General features: G+C 53.5%; 2 protein-coding genes across 5 annotated transcripts in view; one reads left to right on the forward strand and one right to left on the reverse strand.

Moving 5' to 3' along the window:
• SLC46A1 (solute carrier family 46 member 1) lies at positions 1-9025 on the forward strand. Of its 3 annotated transcripts, XR_004347362.1 has the most exons (6): positions 32-265; positions 1588-2515; positions 3650-3733; positions 5884-6040; positions 6575-7440; positions 8898-9025. XR_004347362.1 is itself a non-coding variant. In XM_032615869.1 (5 exons), exons 1-5 carry the CDS (start codon positions 38-40, stop codon positions 6630-6632), a joined length of 1380 nt encoding a protein of 459 aa, XP_032471760.1. In that variant the 5' UTR covers positions 1-37; the 3' UTR covers positions 6633-8322. The 3 variants fall into 3 exon arrangements, 2 of the variants coding, with proteins under 2 accessions (XP_032471760.1, XP_032471759.1); XM_032615869.1 differs by lacking the exon at positions 8898-9025 and having other exon boundaries at positions 1-265; positions 1663-2515; positions 6575-8322; XM_032615868.1 differs by lacking the exon at positions 8898-9025 and having other exon boundaries at positions 6575-8322.
• Positions 8851-20614, reverse strand: part of SARM1 (sterile alpha and TIR motif containing 1) — an 18427-nt gene continuing 6663 nt past the window's right edge. Inside the window, exons 3-9 of one of the 2 annotated variants that reach the window (XM_032615867.1) lie at positions 18820-19032; positions 18422-18513; positions 18069-18304; positions 16056-16158; positions 15790-15979; positions 10927-11048; positions 8851-10837 (exon numbers count right to left, since the gene is read on the reverse strand). In XM_032615867.1, coding sequence (XP_032471758.1) covers positions 10708-10837; positions 10927-11048; positions 15790-15979; positions 16056-16158; positions 18069-18304; positions 18422-18513; positions 18820-19032 — 1086 coding nt within the window. In that variant the 3' untranslated portion in view covers positions 8851-10707. The remainder of the gene's footprint in view (positions 10838-10926; positions 11049-15789; positions 15980-16055; positions 16159-18068; positions 18305-18421; positions 18514-18819; positions 19033-20614) is intronic. The other variant, XM_032615866.1, reaches the window with a different exon arrangement.

Raw genomic sequence — 20614 nt, forward strand, 5'->3', positions numbered from 1 at the left:
GCAGAAAGCCGAGCTGTAAGCCTAGCGGCAGCTCAGCATGGAGGAACGCGCGAACTCCCGGGGCGAGACCCGCGCCTGGCCCGCCGGGCCCGTGCTGTGCCGCGGCTGCGTGGAGCCTCTCATCTTCCTTGCCAACTTCGCCTTGGTCCTGCAGGGCCCGGTCACCACGCAGTACCTGTGGCACCGCTTCAGTGCCGACCTTGGCTACAACGGCACTCGTGACAGGGGCAGCTGCACCAACCATAGCGTGGACCCCACCGCGCAGGTAGGGGCGGCGGGGAGAAGCGAGGAGCGTGCCAGGGGCGCGCCCTGGGGGCAGCGGAGTGGGCGGGGCCTGCGTAAAGGTTGGGGGCAGCCCAGTGGGTAAGGATATTAGGTGGTGGGCGGGGCCGGAGCAAAGTTGGGGCTTGACTGAGAAATGCGTTGTGGGGATGCTTAAAGTTGATCTAGGTAAAGCGAGTTTGAGGGTTAACAAAAGAGGGTGTCCACTGAAAAAAAAATGCATAAACTGAGGGACTTCCCTGGTGGCGCAGTGGTTGGGAATCTGCCTGCCAATGCAGGGGACACGGGTTCGAGCCCTGGCCCGGAAAGATCCCACATGCCGCGGAGCAGCTAAGCCCGTGCGCCACAACTACTGAGCCTGCGCTCTAGAGCCCGCGAAGCCTGCGAGCCACAACTACTGAGCCCACGTGCCACAACTACTAAAGGCCGCGCACCTAGAGCCCGTGCTCTGCAACAAGAGAAGCCACCACAGTGAGAAGACCGCGCCGTGCAACGAAGACCCAACACAACCAAAAATAAATTTAAAAAAAAAAAAAAAAAGCACAAACTGAAAGTTGAGAATTATGTTTTATTTGGCAGACTTTCTGAGGACTCAGGCCCAGGAGGCAGTCTCTGAGATAGCTCTGAGGGACTGTTCCCAAGAGGTAAGGGAGGCGCCAGGATATATAGGAGTTTTGCAATAAAAACCAGGTAGTTGGAACATCAAAAGATTACTGTTAATTGAGGAAAACCAGACATCTCAAGTTACTGGACTTTTTTTTTTTTTTTTTTTTTGGCTGCACCACCTGGCTTGTGGGCTCTTAGTTTTTTAACCAGGGATTGAACCCAGCCCCAGCAGTGAAAGCACCAAGTCCTAAAAATTGGACCACCAGGGAATTCCCACAAGTCAATGAATTTAGCACTTTTCTAAGTAAGGGAAGATGCAGGAGCCTGGGCTTATTGAAATCACTCCTCTGATATGCACCTTAGCTCTCTAGAGCCAGTATCCTGTTCTGTCCCATCCTGGGTCTGTACTTGGGGCTGGCTGCAGTGGCTGAGGGCTTGGCTGTCGGCAGCCTGTTTGTCTCCATCCTGAGTTACATCAGGGCTCAGCATCAGGGGCGGCAGTAGTGGCTGAGGGCTTGATGGCCGCAGCATCCTTTGTTTGCCGATGCGGCAGGCGACAGTTTTCATTCACGGTGCTAAAAGTAAGAGAACGGATCTTGCCCATTTCCCATACCCCTCCAGTGTCAGTTTTTAAGAGTTGTACTAAAATTCTCTGAGGTTTAGGGCTCCAAAGAAAGTCCTCATCCCTGTATCTCCCAGGTTGGTGATGGTGTGGGCGATGGGCAGCCCAGAGTGAGGAACGGCACCCTGGTAATAAGACCCTTGCCTCCGCAGAAAGTGGAGACGCTTACCTCCCACTGGACCCTCTACATGAACATGGGCGGCTTCCTGGTGGGACTCTTCTCGTCCACCCTGCTGGGTGCCTGGAGTGACTGTGTGGGCCGCCGCCCGCTGCTGGTGCTGGCCTCCCTCGGCCTGCTGCTCCAGACCGTGCTGTCCATCTTTGTGGTACAGCTGCAGCTCCACGTTGGCTACTTCGTGCTGGGCCGCATCCTTTGTGCCCTCCTCGGCGATTTCAGCGGCCTCCTGGCTGCTGGCTTTGCCTCCGTGGCAGATGTCAGCTCCAGCCGCACCCGTACCATCCGAATGGCCCTGCTGGAAGCGTGCATCGGGGTGGCAGGGATGCTGGCGAGTCTCATTGGTGGCAACTGGCTCCAGGAGCAGGGTTATGCCAACCCCTTCTGGTTGGCCTTGGCCTTGCTGATTGCCATGACTCTCTATGCAGCATTCTGCTTTGGTGAGACAGTGAAAGAGGCGACACCCGCCCGGCTCTTCACACTCCGTCACCACCGATCCATCGTCCAGCTCTATGTGACCCAGGCCCCGGAGAAGTCCAGGAAGCACTTAGCCCTGTACTCGTTGGCCATCTTCGTGGTGATCACTGTGCACCTTGGGGCCCAGGACATCCTGACCCTCTATGAGCTTAGCACACCCCTCTGCTGGGACTCTAGGCTGATTGGCTACGGTTCTGCGGCTCAGCACCTCCCATACCTCACCAGCCTGCTGGGCCTGAGGCTTCTGCAGTACTGCCTGGCCGACACCTGGGTGGCTGAGATCGGTCTGGCCTTCAACATCATGGGGATGGTGGTCTTTGCATTTGCTACCATTACACCCCTCATGTTCACAGGTAAAGTGGGTATGGGTTCAGGGACAGTTTGTCGCAGAATTGCTGGGTGAAAACTGGGGACTGGCCACCTGCTGCCGCCAAATGTAGTTCATGCCCATGTCTTTGGAAACATCACTGTGCCCCTAGCCTGCACTGGAGGACAGACAACTAAGAAACCTCATAAAAATGCCATCTTTGTTATACAGAAAATATAGACCTTCAATAGCCAAAGTAATTCATTTACATTACCAACCATAAATATTGTTAGTAAGATAGAGCCAAAGACAAAAATATTGCTCTTACACTAATTGCTCCACTCCTTGGCCTCCCACAGCCTATATTCCTGGTGCTCTTAAGCAAAGTCCAAGCCATTAATGCCTTAATACTCACTTCTCTGATAAGAATCACAGGACCTATCTCAAATATCCTTGGTCAGCTTCTTTGGGTTTTTAAAAAAGCCAGTCTTCTCAGACCGCAGCTATCAAATTCCTGCTTCTGTTAGTTCTTCTTTTCTTTCTTTCTTTCCTTTTTTTTTTTTTTTTTTTTGGTGGGAGGGGGCAGCTGCGAATGAGGAAGTTAACTTTCCTGAATGGACAGATTTATTTTAATAGAGCCCTAAAATGTGTACAGTCAGCCATTCTGTAATCACAGATTTCCTGATGTGGCCGCTCGCCTGGACAGTGCTGACGGGGACCAGGTACCTTTTTCTCCTGCCCACAGCATCTTCCATGGACTCGGTGCTGGGCTCAACGCCTTCGGGGGTGCAGAGATGATGAAGACACTGTCATTGCTCTGGGATTTGGGGGCCTTTCCCCTGAAGGGGCCCTGGGGGGCCTCATCGTGAATGCACTTCACAGGCACCACTGTTTTTTAGCAGTTTGCAGTTTTTGTTGAGGAGGTAACAGTTGCACAAGGGAGAGAAATGGTTACGAAGGACACGGTGTAAGCCTGTGAGTAACTAAATGTCAAGGGAAAAGGAACTTGCATTTACTGTGTGCTTGCTGTGCCCCATCGTTGTCTCCTTCCCCATCAGGGAAGTTCTTGCTGTGTCCAATCCGAGTCCCTCATGGGGTAGGTACAGGACCTCTGCTACATCTCACTTGGGCACCCCTCTCCCCAAGCCCATTTCCTTGATGATTGTTTCTTTCCTCACAGGGTACGGGCTCCTCTTCCTGTCGTTGGTCGTCACGCCTGTCATCCGGGCCAAACTCTCCAGGCTGGTGAGAGAGTCAGAGCAGGGTGAGTATCAGGGTGTGAGCCTGTGTCTGGCTCCTCATGCCCAGTGTTTCCTGAACTGCGCAGAGGGGAGCCACGGGCCAGGAGGCAGCTTACCTTCCTCCCTCCCACCCTGGAGAAATAAGTAGCCAAGACAACTGCGTTGCTGTCACAGTGCCCAGGGCTGGCAGAGAACCACAGCGATTTGGATTTTCAGACCACAGCATTGGAATTTGCAGTCAGCAGCATACGATTATGTTCTTTTGCATAAGCCAAGCAGAGGATTTACTCTTTCCAGACTTCACCTTTTCCATCTGTAAAATGGATGTGACGATGCCAGAGTTCCCTGCTTCCTTGGGGTCAGAGTGTCCAACTTTGTGATGTAGGTTTCACTGTCTCCACATGGCAGATGAAGCAGAGGCCCAGAGGGTTAAATTGATTCACCTGAGGTCACTCAGTAAGTGGTGGAACTAGGATGCACACCCAGGTCTCTTTCCAAGAGCAGCAGGTCTGGGAATCTGGGTTTTAGTCCTGGCTCTGTCACAGCGGCTCTGTGATCTGGGCCTGTTTCCTCATCTGTAACACATGTGAATTGCTCTTTTTTTGTGTGTGGGGCGGGGAGGGGTTCTTTTCTAGTTTTTAAAATTTAATTAATTAATTTATTTATTTTTGGCTGCATTGGATCTTCGTTGCTGCACGTGGGCTTTCTCTAGTTGTGGCGAGTGGGGGCTACTCTTCATTGCGGTGTTCAGGCTTCTCATTGTGGTGGCTTCTCTTGTTACGGAGCACAGACTGTAGGTGCACAGGCTTCAGTAGTTGTGGCACGAGGGCTCAGTAGTTGTGGCTCGCAGGCTCTTGAGTGCAGGCTCAGTAGTTGTGGCGCACAGGCTTAGTTGCTCCACGGCATGTGGGATCTTCCCGGACCAGGGCTTGAACCCATGTCCCCTGCATTGGCAGGTGGATTCTTAACCACTGCGCCACCAGGGAAGTCCCGTGAATAGCTCTTGATGACATCTGTAGGCCCTTCGAGCTCTGACAGTCTGATAGTTTAATCTCAACTTCTGTTGGGCTGTTGATTATTTTGCAAAATTTGTGTTCTGCTGGCATATCGATTCTATTTATTTTAAAATTTTTGGCTGCGTTGGGTCTTCCTTGCTGCGCGCAGGCTTTTCTCTAGTTGCGGTGAGCGGGGTCTACTCTTCGTTGCCGTGCGTGGGCTTCTCATTGCAGTGGCTTCTCTTGTTGCGGAGCACGGGCTCTAGGAGCACGGGCTCAGTAGTTGTGGCTCGTGGGCTTAGTTGCTCTGTGGCATGTGGGATATTCCGGACCAGGGTTCGAACCCGTGTCTCCTGCATTGGCAGGTGGATTCTTAACCATTGTGACAGCAGGGAAGTTCCATGCTGTCATATCTATAAAGAATAGCTTATCAGGCCTCTTGGTCTTTAGATCCCAATCCAGAAACATGTAGCTCATCCACTTTTTCCCATCTGCCCTGGAAGTAGGATCTGGTGATGGCAGAGACTCTGGTGCCATGTATAGCCCACCATGGGTTCTGTTATCCTCAGAACCCATGTGCCTTCATTCATTCACTCAATAAGCATTTTTCTAGCACCTTCACTGTGCCCAGAGATGCCAAGGGGAACAGGAGAAAAGAACAGCTCTTACTAACTGACTGCCTTCAGGGGGCCAGGCCCTGTGATAGGTGCATTACATGCGATTATAGTGTCACCAACAATCTATGAAAGGTATTATCCTTATTTAACAGAAGGGGGACAGAAACCCAGAAAGATAAGTGTCTTATTCGGGGATCACACAGCTGATAAGTGTTGAAACTGAGAAATAGCCCAGAAATTTATCCTAAACAGGAGATGATTCCAAAGGGGATAAACCTAAAACCATTTTATCAGACTTTATCAGGCTTTTGCTAGGAGATATCAAATGTACTTGTAATATAGAGATTTAATAACAGCCATTTGTTTTGTAGCACAGGTGCTTTCCATGCATGACCTCATCGAAGCCTTATCACAACACATGATGTAGGAGTCATAGCTGAGGAAGGTGACACTCAGAGAGGTTAAGTGACTTGCTCCAGGTCACACAGCTGTGAGGTAGTGGTGTCAGGATTTGCATTTAGGTCTTTCAAATTCCTGAGTGTGCTATTTATTTCTTCACAGGCGCTCTCTTTTCTGCTGTGGCCTGTGTGAATGGCTTGGCCATGCTGACAGCCTCCGGCATCTTCAACTCGCTCTACCCAGCCACCCTGAACTTCATGAAGGGCTTCCCTTTCCTTCTGGGAGCTGGCCTCCTCTTCATCCCGGCCGTCCTGATTGGGTAATGCAGGGCCCTGACCCAGGCTCAAAATGGACCCCTTCACCCTAAAGGTATCCTCTGCTTCCTCCTCCTTCCAACCTCCTCAGTCCTGGAGCTCTTCCCCTGCGGGAAGTCCCAGCCTGCCTCTCCCCTTGCAGATGGTTGCCTAATCGTCTGGGAGCGATTCCCCGGTAGCAAGGCAGAGGCGGTAGGGGAAGGGTCAGGCTCACAGTACTTCTTGGCAAGGCTACGTTCTCGCACCCAGTTCCCCTCATCCCCCTCCATTCCCATTTTACAGATGGAACTACGGTGGCAGAAATGTGCTAAAGGGAAGCCTGGAGAGCTTCCTCGGCTAGTTGTGACCAGGCCACACGCTAACCTGACCCACTTGTTTCTTCCCCCAGAGCCCTCTGTCTCTGGACATTGTCTTCCACCTCTCAGCTTGGGGAGGGGGAATACCTGGACCAGCCCATCCGATAAAGCCTGTGTCACTTCTCCAGGAGTTGAGGGTCCCCCCGTGTTAAATCTGAACTCTCTCTCTCTGGTCTCTCACAGGATACTGGAAAGGGCTAATCATTGCCCTGAATTCCAGCAGTTTTCCCAGAGCCCCTGATCTGCCTGGACCAGAGGGCAGGGGGCGAGAGGAGCAACGTGAACGCCAACCAGCTGGAAGTATATGCCTCTGGGTCCCAGTCCTCAGCAGCAGCGGCAGCTCCCCTCAAAGGGCAGTGTTCACCTTGGACCAGGTGGTCAAGCTAGACCAAGGCCCCCACCTCATCCACGCCGTGCCTGCCTGTGATTCTAGGATCTGGAATTGTAACCCAGACAGTCCCACTCAGGGCAGGCGGTGTGGGAGCCATTTGGAACAGGGATCTGTTAAACCCTTTAGTCCATCAATCACATAGAACCCTCCAGGGGAGAGGAGAGGTCCTGATGGAGGGACCGGTTGAAGCATGAGGGCAGCACCTCTGCTTCCAACCCAAACTGTGCAGCTCACCATGCTCAGTTCACGGCCAAGCAGCTACCAGTCACTCCTTAGTGATGAATACGGTACCACTGGTCAGTGCCAGCTCTGGGGGAAGGGAGGGTTGTGGGAGGGACTTGGTGCCACCTGGAGGGAGAGTGCTGCTATCTGTGCGTGGGAATCAGTCCCCTGGGCTTAGCAGTGCCAATCATAATAAGTCTGTATAATCACCCTGGAATGAACCTTCCGGCCCCCAAGGCATTGGGCTGTGGGGCCTTCTGTTTTCCTGTTCCTAGTTTGCCCACTGTAGGTCGGACAGCAGTGGCTGCTGGAAGGGACAGGGGCCTCTGAGTTGCCATGGGATTGGTACTGGGCGTGGCCAGCTCAGTCCTCATCTGACTGCCCATTCTCTTCTCCGGAGCTGCTGGGAGGCGAAGGGCTGCCGCGCTTGCATCAGGTCAGCAGAGAAGCTCTGGGCAGAGCCCTGGCCGCTCATTCCTCAGGGTCAGAGATCTACTCCCTGAAGACACCTTGCTCTGGTCTTCCTGGCTACACCAAACCAAGCAGAATCAGTTTTTGTTACCACTCAGCCCTCTAACACCTCCCATTGCTGGGCATTTCAGCAGGGCCACGTGCTGACACCATCCCTCGAGCATCTGTAGCTCAACAGGAACCTGGAGATGGGCCCGACTCCCCAGAGAATGAGGGGCCCATTTCTAGGGCATTAGGAAAGCCTGGACCTGAAGTTGAAAGGCAGAATGGGACTTGGTATTAAGGCACTGGCTTTGATGAGGGCCATAGGCCCCCAAACAAATCAGATGACACTTGACTCTTCAAAACAGAATTGGCCACAGGGCATGGCCCCCTGCTGGTATTTCTACCCTCATTCTCTCTCACCTGCCCTGCTAGCCAGTTTTCTGGCTAGAAATCACACAGGTAAAACGTGGCCCAGGGCAAACTAGGGTCAGCTGTGGCCCTCTGTAGCCTGGGCCTGTTTCCAGATTACCATCTCACTGTCCCCTGTCATTGGGAGATCAAGCAAGGAGAGGCCCCCTCCACTGACTGTCCCAGCAGTGAGGGTGGTAGGAAAAAGGCTCTGGGCTGGCCTCAGGCCCAGGCTCTACTCCGGGCATTGCCTCTGGTTCGTGTGTGGCCTTGAGCAAGGCCCTCTATGAAGGGTTAGATCACCAATGCCTCTAATTGTCTGATCATGGTTGGACAAGTTAGGAAACACTAGATTAAATACTGTTTTAAGATCCTTCCTGTCTCATACATTCTAGAATGGAATGAATGCCTCTATTCATGGACCTAGGGGAAGGATAAATGAGTTGGAGCTGGACTTTTGACTTTTGAGTGTTTCTTGGTCGGTCATGAGCAATTCTTGGTCTTGGAGAGGGGTGGGGTGAGGCTGACTCAGCCCCGACCTGGGAGCAGCAGCTACAGCCCAGCCAAGCAGAAAACCCTGACCCCGCAGACCAGGCTGCAATGTCAGAGCAGGCTGGGGGGCGGGTGGTGAAAGGCTGTTTCTCAGCCCTTTGTCTCAGGACCGGCCCTGTCAGACCACGCCTAGGTGGAAGGTGCGGGCCAGGGTGCCTGCCCTGGCTGCAATCTGGGCAGTGTTTGTTACGGCCGGGGAGGCTGGCCCCTGAACACACTGGCCTGGCCAGGGGAGGCTCGTCACTTCAGCTGCTCCGGTGGGGCCCGGAGGCTGGGCTGTGATTCCTCAGAGAGACAGGAGGGAGGCAGCAGTAGAGAGTGTGCCAGACAGAAAAACAAAGAGCGCTGGGCAACCTCTCTGAGTACTGTCCATGGGGGACCTCAGGAGGGAGTGGGACTGATTGGGGACAAAAAGACAGAAGGCTTCCCCTGGAGGAGACTCATCACACTGTATTGTTATTGTCTCTGCTCTTGAAGGCAACATCCAGTCTGCCTCAGTCACCGTCGTATCCGGGGCACCGGTGGGCATTCATGCGGCAAGAAGGAAGAGGGTCAAGTGCAGTCAGAGGACCGGCTAGAGGCAGTATCTTTGACAGGGAGGCGAGTGGAAGGAAGGAGTTCCAAGCCTGGAGCGAGACTTTGACTTTCTGACGATGTGGCCCAAGAGCTCCGAGGGCCCTGGCCAGCACCTGCAGGAGGTGGCTCTGGGAGCTGAGCCAGCCTTCAGGTGTGAACCCACTGCCCTCAGGAGGGGAGGGGAGGGGCAGGGCAGGTGCCCGCTGAGCCCATTAGCTGGAGCCTGCATTTACTGGAAGGAGGATGCTTTCTTGCTCTCCTACCCTGGTGGAGGAAGGGGCCGAGGGACACTCCTGCTCGGTTATTTCTTTACAGCCCCCGAGTCAGCCTTCTGTTGTGAAAGCCTGTCCCCCCACGGCTAGATTCTTTGGGGCAAGAGGGAAGCCAGCCGTCTGTGGAGCAACAGCCCTGCCCAGGGTGCAGCCTCCAGGATGATTCTCAGTCCCCCCGACGGTGGACTGAGCGCCAGGAGGCCAGGTCTGCATCCTGGGGCTGCCACTGGTGACTTGGGAAACTGGGCACGACATTCAGTTCCTTCTCTGTAAGATGGAGATAATACCAGGTAAGGCTGCTCTGATGATTAGAGACCATGGAGTGAAGTGTCAGGGAAATGGCAAACATTTGTGAGGCATTTGTGTTTCAGTCTTGCTTCCTAAGGTATCATTCCTTGATCACCAGCTTCAGCCCAGGTGGGAGTTTGTGAGAAATGCAGGAACTCGGGCCCCACCCCCGTGTCCTGAATGGGATTTTAACAAAATTCCCAGGTGATTCGAATGCACCCCATGCCCTTCTTCAGGATCTTGCCTCTTCCCAGGGAGCTACAGGTTCTGCCCGGGCTACTGCTGCTGCCACAGGGGGGCTGCCTCGCCCCAGCTCCCCCTGAGCCAGTGCGGGGGCAGCCTTGGACGGGTGAGGGGCTGAGGAAGGGAGCTGGGCCACGCTGGGCAGAGGCGTGGCGCACAGCACCAAGGCCAGGTAGGGTGGCTAGCTGCTCTTCGAGAGGCAGCGTCCCCTGCTCAGCCTCAAGCAGGGGGCTCCCGTGCACCGGTGAGCGCAGGCCACGGCTGCAGACCAGCCAGAGCGAGGGCCGGCTCAGTCTCACCCTGACCCCAGATGTGGTAAAGGAGGATGCACATCAGGAAGGCTGGGAGTGGACCTGGGACCAGACCAGGCCAGCTAAGGGCACTGAGTGGTTACAGCGCAAGGCCACAGGATGGCAGGAAGTGGTGAGCCCAGGGGCCAGGCGCAGTCTCGGTGGAGAGCCATGGCTAGCCTCTCATCCCTAGCTGGCTCCCGGGCCCAAGCCCTTGCTTGGTGGGGAGGGTTGGCCATTGCACTGAGCCCTGCCCGAGGCTGCCTGCCTTCACTCTACTCAGGCTGGCTGCTGGCAGGGCAGGAGAGGCGTTAGCATGCAGCACACCCTCATTCTCCAGTCTCCAGAGCTGAGCAGTGACCCTCCCACGCCCGAGACAGGACCTGGGGGCAGGGGCTAGGGGAGGTCTTAGCACCCCCAATGCCTGGCTTCCCTTCCCTTTCCAGATATTGAGGAAGCCGGGTTTGAGGTGGACGGTGAGGGTCGGGGGAGGCAGAGAGCCATTTCCTGAGAAGAGCCCAGGCTGTCTCAGCCCAGGGAAGCCGGATTGAGGAGCTGTTCCATTGGGGGGATGATGGAAATGGGGGGTCACGGCAGGGCTTGGGAATTAGGGACTGGTTAAACGGGGCCCAGGGGTGCAGCACCCTCCAAACTGGTGTCAGAGCCCGCAGACGAGTCCCGGGAGGTGCGGCCCTGCAGGAAGCGGATGATCTTCTCGATGGTGGCCTCCTGGTACTCGTGGGACCACCTGTGGGTGCAGAGGCTGGTGGGTCAGAGGGCTGGGCAGAGGGAGCTGCTGGCTGGGGGCCTGTGTCACCCGCCCCGCCCCCTCCTCACTTGATGCCATTGAAGGTGAGCACAGCCTGCATGTCCTCGGGCAGGGCCCGGGGCTCTGGCCACTGGAATCCATCAATGACGGGCACGATGTTCTTGCCACAGTTCAAAGCAGTCACAATCTCCTAGAGGAAGAAGAGGGGAAGAGGAGGACACGTGGGGCCCCATCCAGGGACCTCGGGGCCAGGCTGAGCCCAAGGGGGGATGTTGGCCGTGAAGTCCACGTTGACTTCTCCCTCATCCCCTGTGGTATGATAAATCTCCATCTGCCCTTTGTTCCAGGTTCTCGGTACAGAGCTCCTAAAGCCCTCTCGCATGACCTGGGGGGTGGGGCTGTGCCGAATAGCTTCAGGATGGGGGCTGGTGGCCAGGGAGACTAAGCTGTGATTAGAGGGTTGGAACTTTCAGTGCCCCCCTCACCTCCAGGGAGGGGAGAAGGGCTGGAGACTGAGTTCACTCACCAATGACTTAATCACACCTACATAATGAGACCTCCATAAGACCCCTAAGGACTGGTAGGTTGGTGAACACATCTAGGTGTGGAGAGGGTGGCCCGGAGAGGGCATGGAAGCCCTGCCCGCGCTCCCACCCCCGCTTCCTTTGCCCTGTGCATCTCTTCCATTTGGATGTTCCTGAGTTGTATCTTTTAAAACGAACCAGTAATAGTTAAGTAAAGTGCTTTCCTGAATTCTGCATGTCATTCTAGCAAATTATTGAACCTGAGGGGGGTGGTCATAGGAACCCCTGCATTTGTAGCTGAGTCAGACAGCAGTGCAGGTGGCCTGGGCCTTGCGACTGGGTCTGAAGTGAGGGCCGACTTGTGAGACTGATCCCTTAAACCATGGAGTCTGACACTGGCTCCCGGTGGGTAGTTAGTGTCAGAACTGAATTGAATTGTGGGACAGCCAGCTGGTGCTGGTGAAATGGAGAACTGGTTGTTGGTATGGGAAAAAGCCCACACAAATTTGGTGTCAAGAAGTACATCACACCCCCTGCATCCAAACTGATCCACCCTGAGCCCTGCCAGTTGTAGTCCTTATTTATTTCTCAAATCCTCTCATTTTTCTCCACTTCCACCCCCACCAGCCAACCCCGTATTACCATTAGCCCCTACCGGGTCTCTTCTCATCCATTCTTGCCTCCTCTAATTCATTCTCCATGTTGCCCCTTCACCTAGCTACTCTTTGCAAAATGCAAATCTGATCATGTCACCCCACCCCCCTACTTAAAACTTCACGACTCTACATGGTTCTTTGAATAAAGTTCAAGGCTCTGTGCGGTTGGCCACAGCTCACTTCTCAAACTCTATCCCTGCGCTGTCCTCCCAGCCACACAGACCTTGCAGTCCCTTAGATCTGCTGCCTCCCTCCCTCCACAGGGCCTTTGCACATGCCGCCTCCTCTGACTAGAACACTCTTCCCTGCCGTTTCACCTAGCTAATACCAACTCATTTTTCTGATCTGAGCTCAATCAACTTTCCTAGGGAAGTCTTCCCTCACTTCCTGACCAGGTCAGATCCCCTGTTATAGGTTCTCATAGGCTCCGCATCACATGCTACACTTACGAATTTAAATTCACTAATGAGTAATTTACTTAATATCTGCTTCCCCACCAGACATAAAGGTGGGAACCATGTCCAGGTTTCACTCACCTTGTATCTCAGGATCTTTCACAAAGCCTTGCCCGTAGTCTGCCTTTGCTAAATACTTAACAGCGGACTGGCTGAATGAATGAATGAGACAGCATAGCATTTAGGGGTTACGCTCTGGAATCATCAGATCTGGGTTCACATCAAGTCTCTGACACAGGCTCTGTCATTTGAGGCAAAAACAACAGGCTCTCCAAGCCTCTGTTTTCTAATTTCTAAAACAGAGTTAATGATAGTCCCTATCTTGCAGGATTGCTGGGAGAAATAACTGTGCTATCCCATGGCAAGTGGTTAGACTAGCGACTAGCATGCAGTGTATGTTTTAAATAAGTAACAAGTGTTATTACTTCCTCCTCTGTAAAGTGGGGATAATAAAACTTACCTCACTAGGTTGTTCTGAGGATATTGCTATTAATGGGTGCTCTGGTAAGTGCTTATTGAATGTTTTTTTCCTTTCAAGGGGGTACCACAAGGATTGGACTTTTTGAGTGCAGTTTACTTGTGGTTTTCCATATTGATTACCCACTAAATGTGGCTTTGAGGAAAGCAGTTTTAAAACCAGAGGCAATTCAGTACTAAAAACAACCAAGGAGGGATGATGGAGCCTTTGGGACTGGTCCAAGGCAAAGGCTTCCACCACCTGCCTGCTCCTCCCTCCTTGCAGTTGGCTGGGACAGTGATGGACGCCAGGCACCCTCGTGGAGCAGAGCCTTCCTGGGGAAGGAATCTGCATAACTTCAACCCTGATTGGCTTCTGGGGCACCTCTCCATTTTACAGCTGAGAAGAAGGAAGGCCAGCGAAGGGGAGGGACTTGCTCCCAAGTCACATACATGCCCAGCCCAGGAGAGGGCCAGGTCTCTGACTCAAGCATTCAGATTCCAAGTCCAAGGCTATTTCAACCAAGCCCTCTGCCTCTCTGCTGAGCACTTGGATGAATTCTGGCCCTGCAGCAACTTATGTGGGAACCTTTAGACATTTGTTTCATCCAGAATTACACAGAAGCAAAGACAGCACACTGCTCACTGTACCGATTCAGAGCCTGGCCAGTCTGACCCAGTAAACCTAGTAGATAACGTATGCTTCTCCCAGTCATCTCAGCTTCATCAGAATCACTCATCTATTTAATCATTGATTCAATTATTCTAAAAACTCTTCAAGAGCCTACTTTGTACCATGCACGGTTTTAGGCATCAGGGATGCAGCATGAACCAGGCAAGGTCTGAGCTCTCAACGGAGCTCACAGACACTCCTCTCTTTCTCTCAGAAGGCCGCCTGCCACCTGCTCTAAGCCATGATCCTCCAGGGTGTCTCTCTGACCCAGCATCCCCTCCCCAAACCAAACCCAGTATTCAGACCCTCCTACATGGCCTCTGGGGCCTGACCCTCTTCCCCGCTGTCAATGTGGGCTGCACCCTAGCGCGGAACCTTCTCCCTAAAACCCACTGGTATGGCGTCACTGCCCTCACGGGATCCCTTTTGCCAGTGCTTTCAGCACAGGTCTTCTCCCTGCCTTTAGGAACCCCATAACCTGGTTTCTTAGTTCTTACCCAGCCAGTGGTGTGCTGGTACATGTTTAACAACTGGCTCTCCAGAGGGGGAAAAAAAACAACCAAACAAATAAAATCCTGATTTGTAGTTTTTACCAATTTCTTTAGTGTAACTACTCCCACCATGGCTGATTTCAAGCTACTGGCGTGACATCACTGAACTCGGAGTTGGGAAAAGATGCAGTCACTCTGGTGTCAGCTGATTCCAATCCTATCTCACCACCTCCCCTCCCACCCTTCAGATCTGAGTCATAGGACAAAGCTGGATCTTAAGAAAGTGCATGGGCTTTGGAGTCAGATAGACAGGGGGAGTTCAAAGCCCAGTTCTGATTTCTGCCCAGGCAGTGTGGCCATGGGAAAAATTATTCTACTTCTCCGAGCCTTGGTTTCTTCATCCGTAAAATGGAGAAGGCAATACCAGTGATAATGCAGGTTTCTGGCACCCTTCTCATGCCTACTTTTTTTTTTTTTTTGCGGTACGCGGGCCTCTCACTGCTGTGGCCTCTCCCGTTGCGGAGCACAGGCTCCGGACGCGCAGGCTCAGCGGCCATGGCTCACGGGCCCAGCCGCTCCGCGGCATGTGGGATCTTCCCAGACCGGGGCACGAACCCGCGTCCCCCGCATTGGCAGGTGGACTCTCAACCGCTGCGCCACCAGGGAAGCCCCTCATGCCTACTTTTCTTCTTTGCTCCTGCTGTTGCCCTGCCTGAGATGCCTTCTCTTCCACTGGCCTAAATTCTTAAGACTCTTCTCAAGTTCCGCTTCCTTCACGAAGCCTCCCCGGATTATTCCAGCCCTTGATGTTTTTTTCCTTTCTCCGTATTCTTATAGCAAGTAAGAGGTTCGCCTACCTGGCTTTACGTTGACACCAATTTATGTATGATCTAGTCATTCTGGGCATATCCTTGTCTCCTTCGCTGCTTTAGGACAAGGGCCCTATCCATATGACAACTGCTTCCCTTTGCCCTGGCCCCAATTCCTGCTGACTAGCGAGTAATGATTAATAACCTACAGATGTGATACAGATCCATCCGTCCATTCTACAAGTTCCCAATAAGTTTTTACTATGCGTTAGGCACTCGGGATACAATGGGGAATTAAACAGTGGTAGTACTCACAAAAATTATATTAATAATAGTCATTGCTGCTATCATACAGCAGTTCTTACGTGCCAGGCATTCTGCTAAGCCCTTCACAAATTTTACCTCTTTTAATCTTCCTAACAATACCCTAGGGAGTTAGGTACACTAACTATCCCGCTTTCCAGTGATAAACACGAAGCTCATTAGGGTTAAGTAACTTGCCCAAAGCCAGAGCCAGGATTTAAACTCACAGCTCTTAACCATTCCACTGTGCCTGTCACTATGCTCTCCTGCCCCCCTTCCCTCACAGAGGTTATTTTTCAAAGCGTGTTCATCCTTCTCTGACCCTCACAACAATTCTACGAGGTGAACAGGACAGGTAAGTTACCCCCATTTTGAAGATGAGAAAACTGGGGCTCGGAGAACCTAAGTGAGTTGCTCAAGTCCCATTACAGTCAGAGCCATGGCTCCTGACTTCCAGCTGGGCTATGGAGGTTGCTGGAGTATATGCAGGTGAGAAAGAATGAAACGGGGACCTTGTGCCCTGGGCCACAGGCCAATGCTGGGACCACAGAGGCCAGCACTTACCTTGTGCACCCAGTCCTTGCAGTCGTGGTCCTGCATGCACTTGTCCAGAGCCCCAGCCGACAAAACCAGCACAAAATTGCGGGCACCCATGATACTCTGAATGAGCTTGTCCTCGAACTTGCCCGCTTCCAGCTTCTCCACATCAATGAAGACACTGAAGCCGTGCAGCTGCAGGTGCACCTTCAGGAGGCTGCAGAGAGGTCCTGTGTCACTGCCGTGGCCTCCCCGCAAGGCCCCAGGCAGCCTGCCTGTCCGCCCCTCCTCACCTGGCGAGCTGGGAGCCTGAGTTTCGTCGGTAGCTGATGAAGACGTCTGGAGTGTCCCCGCAGGGCTTGCAGCCGGCGCAGGGCAGAGGGGAATGTAGCATTTCTGAAGCAGACAAGAGACGGCTTGGTGAGGGTGGGCCTTCCCCATCATTCACCACGAGGTACATAATCTCCTGCATACCCAGCCCTCTCAGCCCAGCCCAGGCAGGGTGGCTTGCTCCAAAAAGGGTCAGAGAGGTGGAGAGATGGGGCCTACAGGAAGGCAGGCTGCAAACTATCAGTGAGGCCCTCTCAGGAGGCAGGCATTGTATTCTGGGGACACCTCCAGCACTGCCCTCTCTCTAGAGCTCCAGACCTGCACAGCCAGCTGCCCACGGGTACTCCAAACCCAACCCATCCCAAATCCTCCCCAGACCCCACTTCTTCCTAGTCTCCCACCAAAGCCAGAAACCTGGGTATCAGCCTCAACTCCTGCCTCTCATTCATTCATTCAACAAATATTTACTAAGTGCTTTCTGTGTGCCAGGCAGTATTCTTAGTGCTTGGGATACAGCAATGAACAGAACAAACCCTGCCCTCATGGAGCTGACATTCAATGCTCAGGGTCAGGCACCGTGCTCTGTGGATTCTGCCTACCAACATCCTGGACTCCAGCCTCAGGGCTGTCCCTGTGTCCAGGCCCCCAACTCCAGCGTCCTCAGTGGTCTCTCCAGATCCACACCTGCCCAGTCTAATCTTTTTGCCGCAGGCACCAGAGAGCTCTGCTTAAAATCCAAATCTGAGTGTGTCATTGCCCCCACTTCAAAACTGTGCATGGCTCCCTACTCCCTACAGGAGATGTTTGTAAGCTATTTTTGCTGTAGCACCCTCTTGTTTTTAAAAAATTAAATCTTGGGGATTTATTGGGAGCTGCAATGTAAAAATGATAGAAGTTAATCTGCTTTGGTTGAAGCAAAAGAATGGGGCCAAAGCCCAGTCCCTTGTCCCCTGTGGGAGCTTAGTACATACTTATGCATGAAAAGAACCCATCTTATAATATTCAGACAACGTTTGTCTCTTTACGAGGTATAAAGGCAGAGGTTGAGATCCTAGTTCTGTCATTTAATGACTTATAACCTTACAAAATGAATTTAAATCTCAGTTTCATCATCTGTAAAATTAACACCCATGATGGAACTGTCCTTTATCTTTGATTATGATGATGGTTACACAGGGGTATACATTCAAAACTGTTCAAACTGGACACTTTTAAGTTAAATTATACCACTTTTATTCTTTAAAAAGTTTTAAAAGCTGACTTTAAAAAAACAAACACCCACTGCACAGAACGGATGTAGAGATTAATGAGATAATATCTGTTAAAAACTTAATCAGGGCCTGGCCTCTAGTAATTGACAATAAATGTCAGCCAAATAGTAAATTAGTAAATTAAATCAATAAATCAAGAGGGCTGCTAGAGCCCTAGGATCCACTCTGCTCTCACGACCTCCCTAAAGCACCCATACTTTGTCAGCTGTGGACTAACAGGATAAGCCCTCTGTCTTCCCGCCCACATCCCCTGTACCCAGCCCCCATGCTGTCTCACCTCCACACTTGCATGTACGGCTCCCTCTGCCTGGGCTGCTCTTCCTGCTGCCACCACTCTTTTCCCCACCCCCAACACGTCCTTCAAGACCTGGTCAGGCATCCTCCCCTCTCCAAAGCCTAGGCCTGGGTGGACAGGGTAGGTGGTGCTTCCTCTAGGTTCCCACTGGAGTCCTGGGCATGCCAGCTCCTGCAGCCACGTGCCTGTTTATACGTCTGCCTTCCTCCCACCCTCCTACCCACCTCAGACTGGGAACTTCTTGAGGGCAAAGTGCAACATATTCATCTTTATCCTCAGAGCCCAGTGCAGCACAGCCTACGCGCTCAATCAACCCGCAGGGAGGCTCTGAGCGCCCCCCCATGTGTCTCCCCTCACCCCTCCAGGGCAGGGGCAGGGGCAGGGCTAGGGGCCCAGGTGGGCAGGCTGACCTCTGGCGGCCGTGAGGATGCGGGCGCGGTGCACGCCCAGGTGGATGCCGCAGTCCTCCAGGAGCTGCTGCTCCGACACTCGGTGCAGCAGGGAGCGGTCCAGGCCGCAGCTGACCAGGCCATACGTGTATTGACGGAAGCGCGGGTCCAGGCTGCCCAGCCAGTCGGCCAGGTTGCTGCGGTCGCATGTAGCATAGTTGGCGAAGGTCTTGAGCTCCGTGAGCTCCCTAAAGAATCTGCACCCAAGGGAGGAGAGGATGCTGAGATCTTGACTGGGCACTGGCTAGAGGCGGAGGGGGCGTTTAGTTAGACCTGCCCGGGGCGGGGGAGTATGCGGGCTGGAGGCTCCGTACCTCTTGCGGGTGAGGCCTGACTTCATGCTCAGGTCGGTCTGGAGTTCCTCATCCGTGAGCCGCAGAAGCAGGTCTCCATCCACCTGCTGCTCCTGGAGGAGGGGTCAGATGTAAGGAAAGGCTCCCATCCTCAGCATTTGCACCCCACCCAGCACAAGATCAAGAGCAGGGACCTGGAGATGGCGGTAGGGGAGGCGGATGGGACCCAGATGAGAACCGAATGACCCCGAAAAACACTGAGTACAGGCTCCCCACCCCCAAAAGTCCACCCTGGTGCCGCTGGCGTGCTGCGCCGGGATGGGGCGCGGTCGCCTGTGTGCAGGGCGCCCCTAGCGGCCACGCGGCCCTAGGGGATGCGCCTGCTCCGACCGCCGGCCGGCGACCCCGTGCGGCTCTACCCGGAAGCTCTCGCAGTACTGGGAGAAGCCGATCTGCTGCAGCCACGTCTGGACCTCGGCTTCCTTCCAGCTGGCCACGCTGGGCAGGATGGGCCGCGGCACCTCTTCGCCCAGCAGGCGCAGCGCGCGCTTCGCCAGCGCCGACGTGGTACCATTAGTGGAGTAGGAGACGAGGCGTTTCAGGCTCTGGATGGCACCTATGTCGCTGAATACCTGGGGAAGTGCAGAGAGGATGTCTTGGACCCACCAATTCACCAGCCGCCCCCAAACGTGCCTGGTCCCTTCCCTCGCCTCTTCTCACCGCTGAAAACCCCACCGTCTGCCCTTGCCCTTCCTTCATCCAATAAATCACCAGGTCCTGTGGATTCCCCCTCCAGAAGCTCCTTCAGCTCTTGACCAGGTAAGTCCCTCTCATGCCTCCCCTCTACAGCTTCCATCTGCCCTGAAATCAAGTCGAGTTCTCAGTATGGCTGCCAGGCCTGGCACAGTGCAGCCCCTGCCCACCAATCCCCACTCTACTCCCCCTTCACCAAGCCACCCACCCATGGAGGCTCTCCCACCTCTGGGCCTCACTCAACCTGTGGTGTTTCCAGACGCTTAGTTCTTCTAGCCTGCTTGTGGGAATCCTACTCATCCATTGGATCCAAATTGATTGGCACCTCCAACATGCAGCCTGCTTTGATTGCCCCACAGCTTGGCCCATACCTCCAGTTAGGCCTTGTGCTACACTCTGGATGCTACTGTTGTTAACTGATAGTGCAATTTCTACTGGACTGTAAGCTGAGGTCATGTCTTAGCCACCCCTGGAGTCCCATAACTGGCACACTGCAGGGCACAGAGTGAGGGCTCACTATGTCTCTATTGAACTGCGCTCACTTGGCCTTGCTGGGAAAGAGGTGCCAGGGCTGGTGGACATGGCTGCTGCCAAGACCCACTCCTTGGGGTCCTCACTCCCTACTTCCCTTTGAATCCCTCCTCCCAAAACAGAATGGCCTGTTTCGTAAAGCCAGTCCTCCCATGGCCCAACTCTGCGGTGCAGAGAGGAGAATCAAAAGCTCCTAGAACACTGGACCTTGGAAGAGGCCTCAGAGACCCCCTAACACAACAGTCTCTTCTGCATCTATGGGAACACACGTGATGGGTGACAATCACCTGTGAGACACGCTCCTCTGATGACCCCTGTCCAGCCCCAGATGACCCCTGTCGCACAGACAGGGTGGTCCATGCAGTGTGCACCGCTCCCTGTGCACCAGCGGTCACTAACCCCCCAAACCTCCAGAGGAATACAAAGGAGGGAGTGTGACATTATTGGATAATCTTAATTCTGTAATATTTAAAAAACTAACACCAGAAACTTTCGATAATTTAACTATTACTAGTCTCACATCCAGGGTAAGAACTGCTGCTGTGGTCCACTCCTTCAATTTTCCAGAGGTCAAAAGTGAGGCATATAGGGACTTCCCTGGTGGCACAGAGGATAAGACTCCACGTTCCCAATGCAGGGGGCCAGGGTTTGATCCCTGGTCAGTGAACTAGAACCCACATGCATGCCGCAATTGAGAGTTTGCATGCCACAACTAAGGAGCTCACAAGCCGCAACTAAGGAGCCTGCCTGCTGCAACTAACACCCAGTGCAACCAAATAAATAAATAGTAAAAAAAAAAAAAAAAAAAAAAAACGTGAGGCACATAAAGGCCCAGAGAGGGGAAGCCAGGGACCCAGAGTCACACAGCAATTTAAAGCAGAGGGCAAAGGCTGCATGTCAGGTCCTGAGATTGGGGACCCTTTGGGACCT

Source organism: Phocoena sinus, chromosome 20 (genome assembly GCF_008692025.1).
Source record: "Phocoena sinus isolate mPhoSin1 chromosome 20, mPhoSin1.pri, whole genome shotgun sequence".
NCBI lineage: Eukaryota > Metazoa > Chordata > Mammalia > Artiodactyla > Phocoenidae > Phocoena > Phocoena sinus.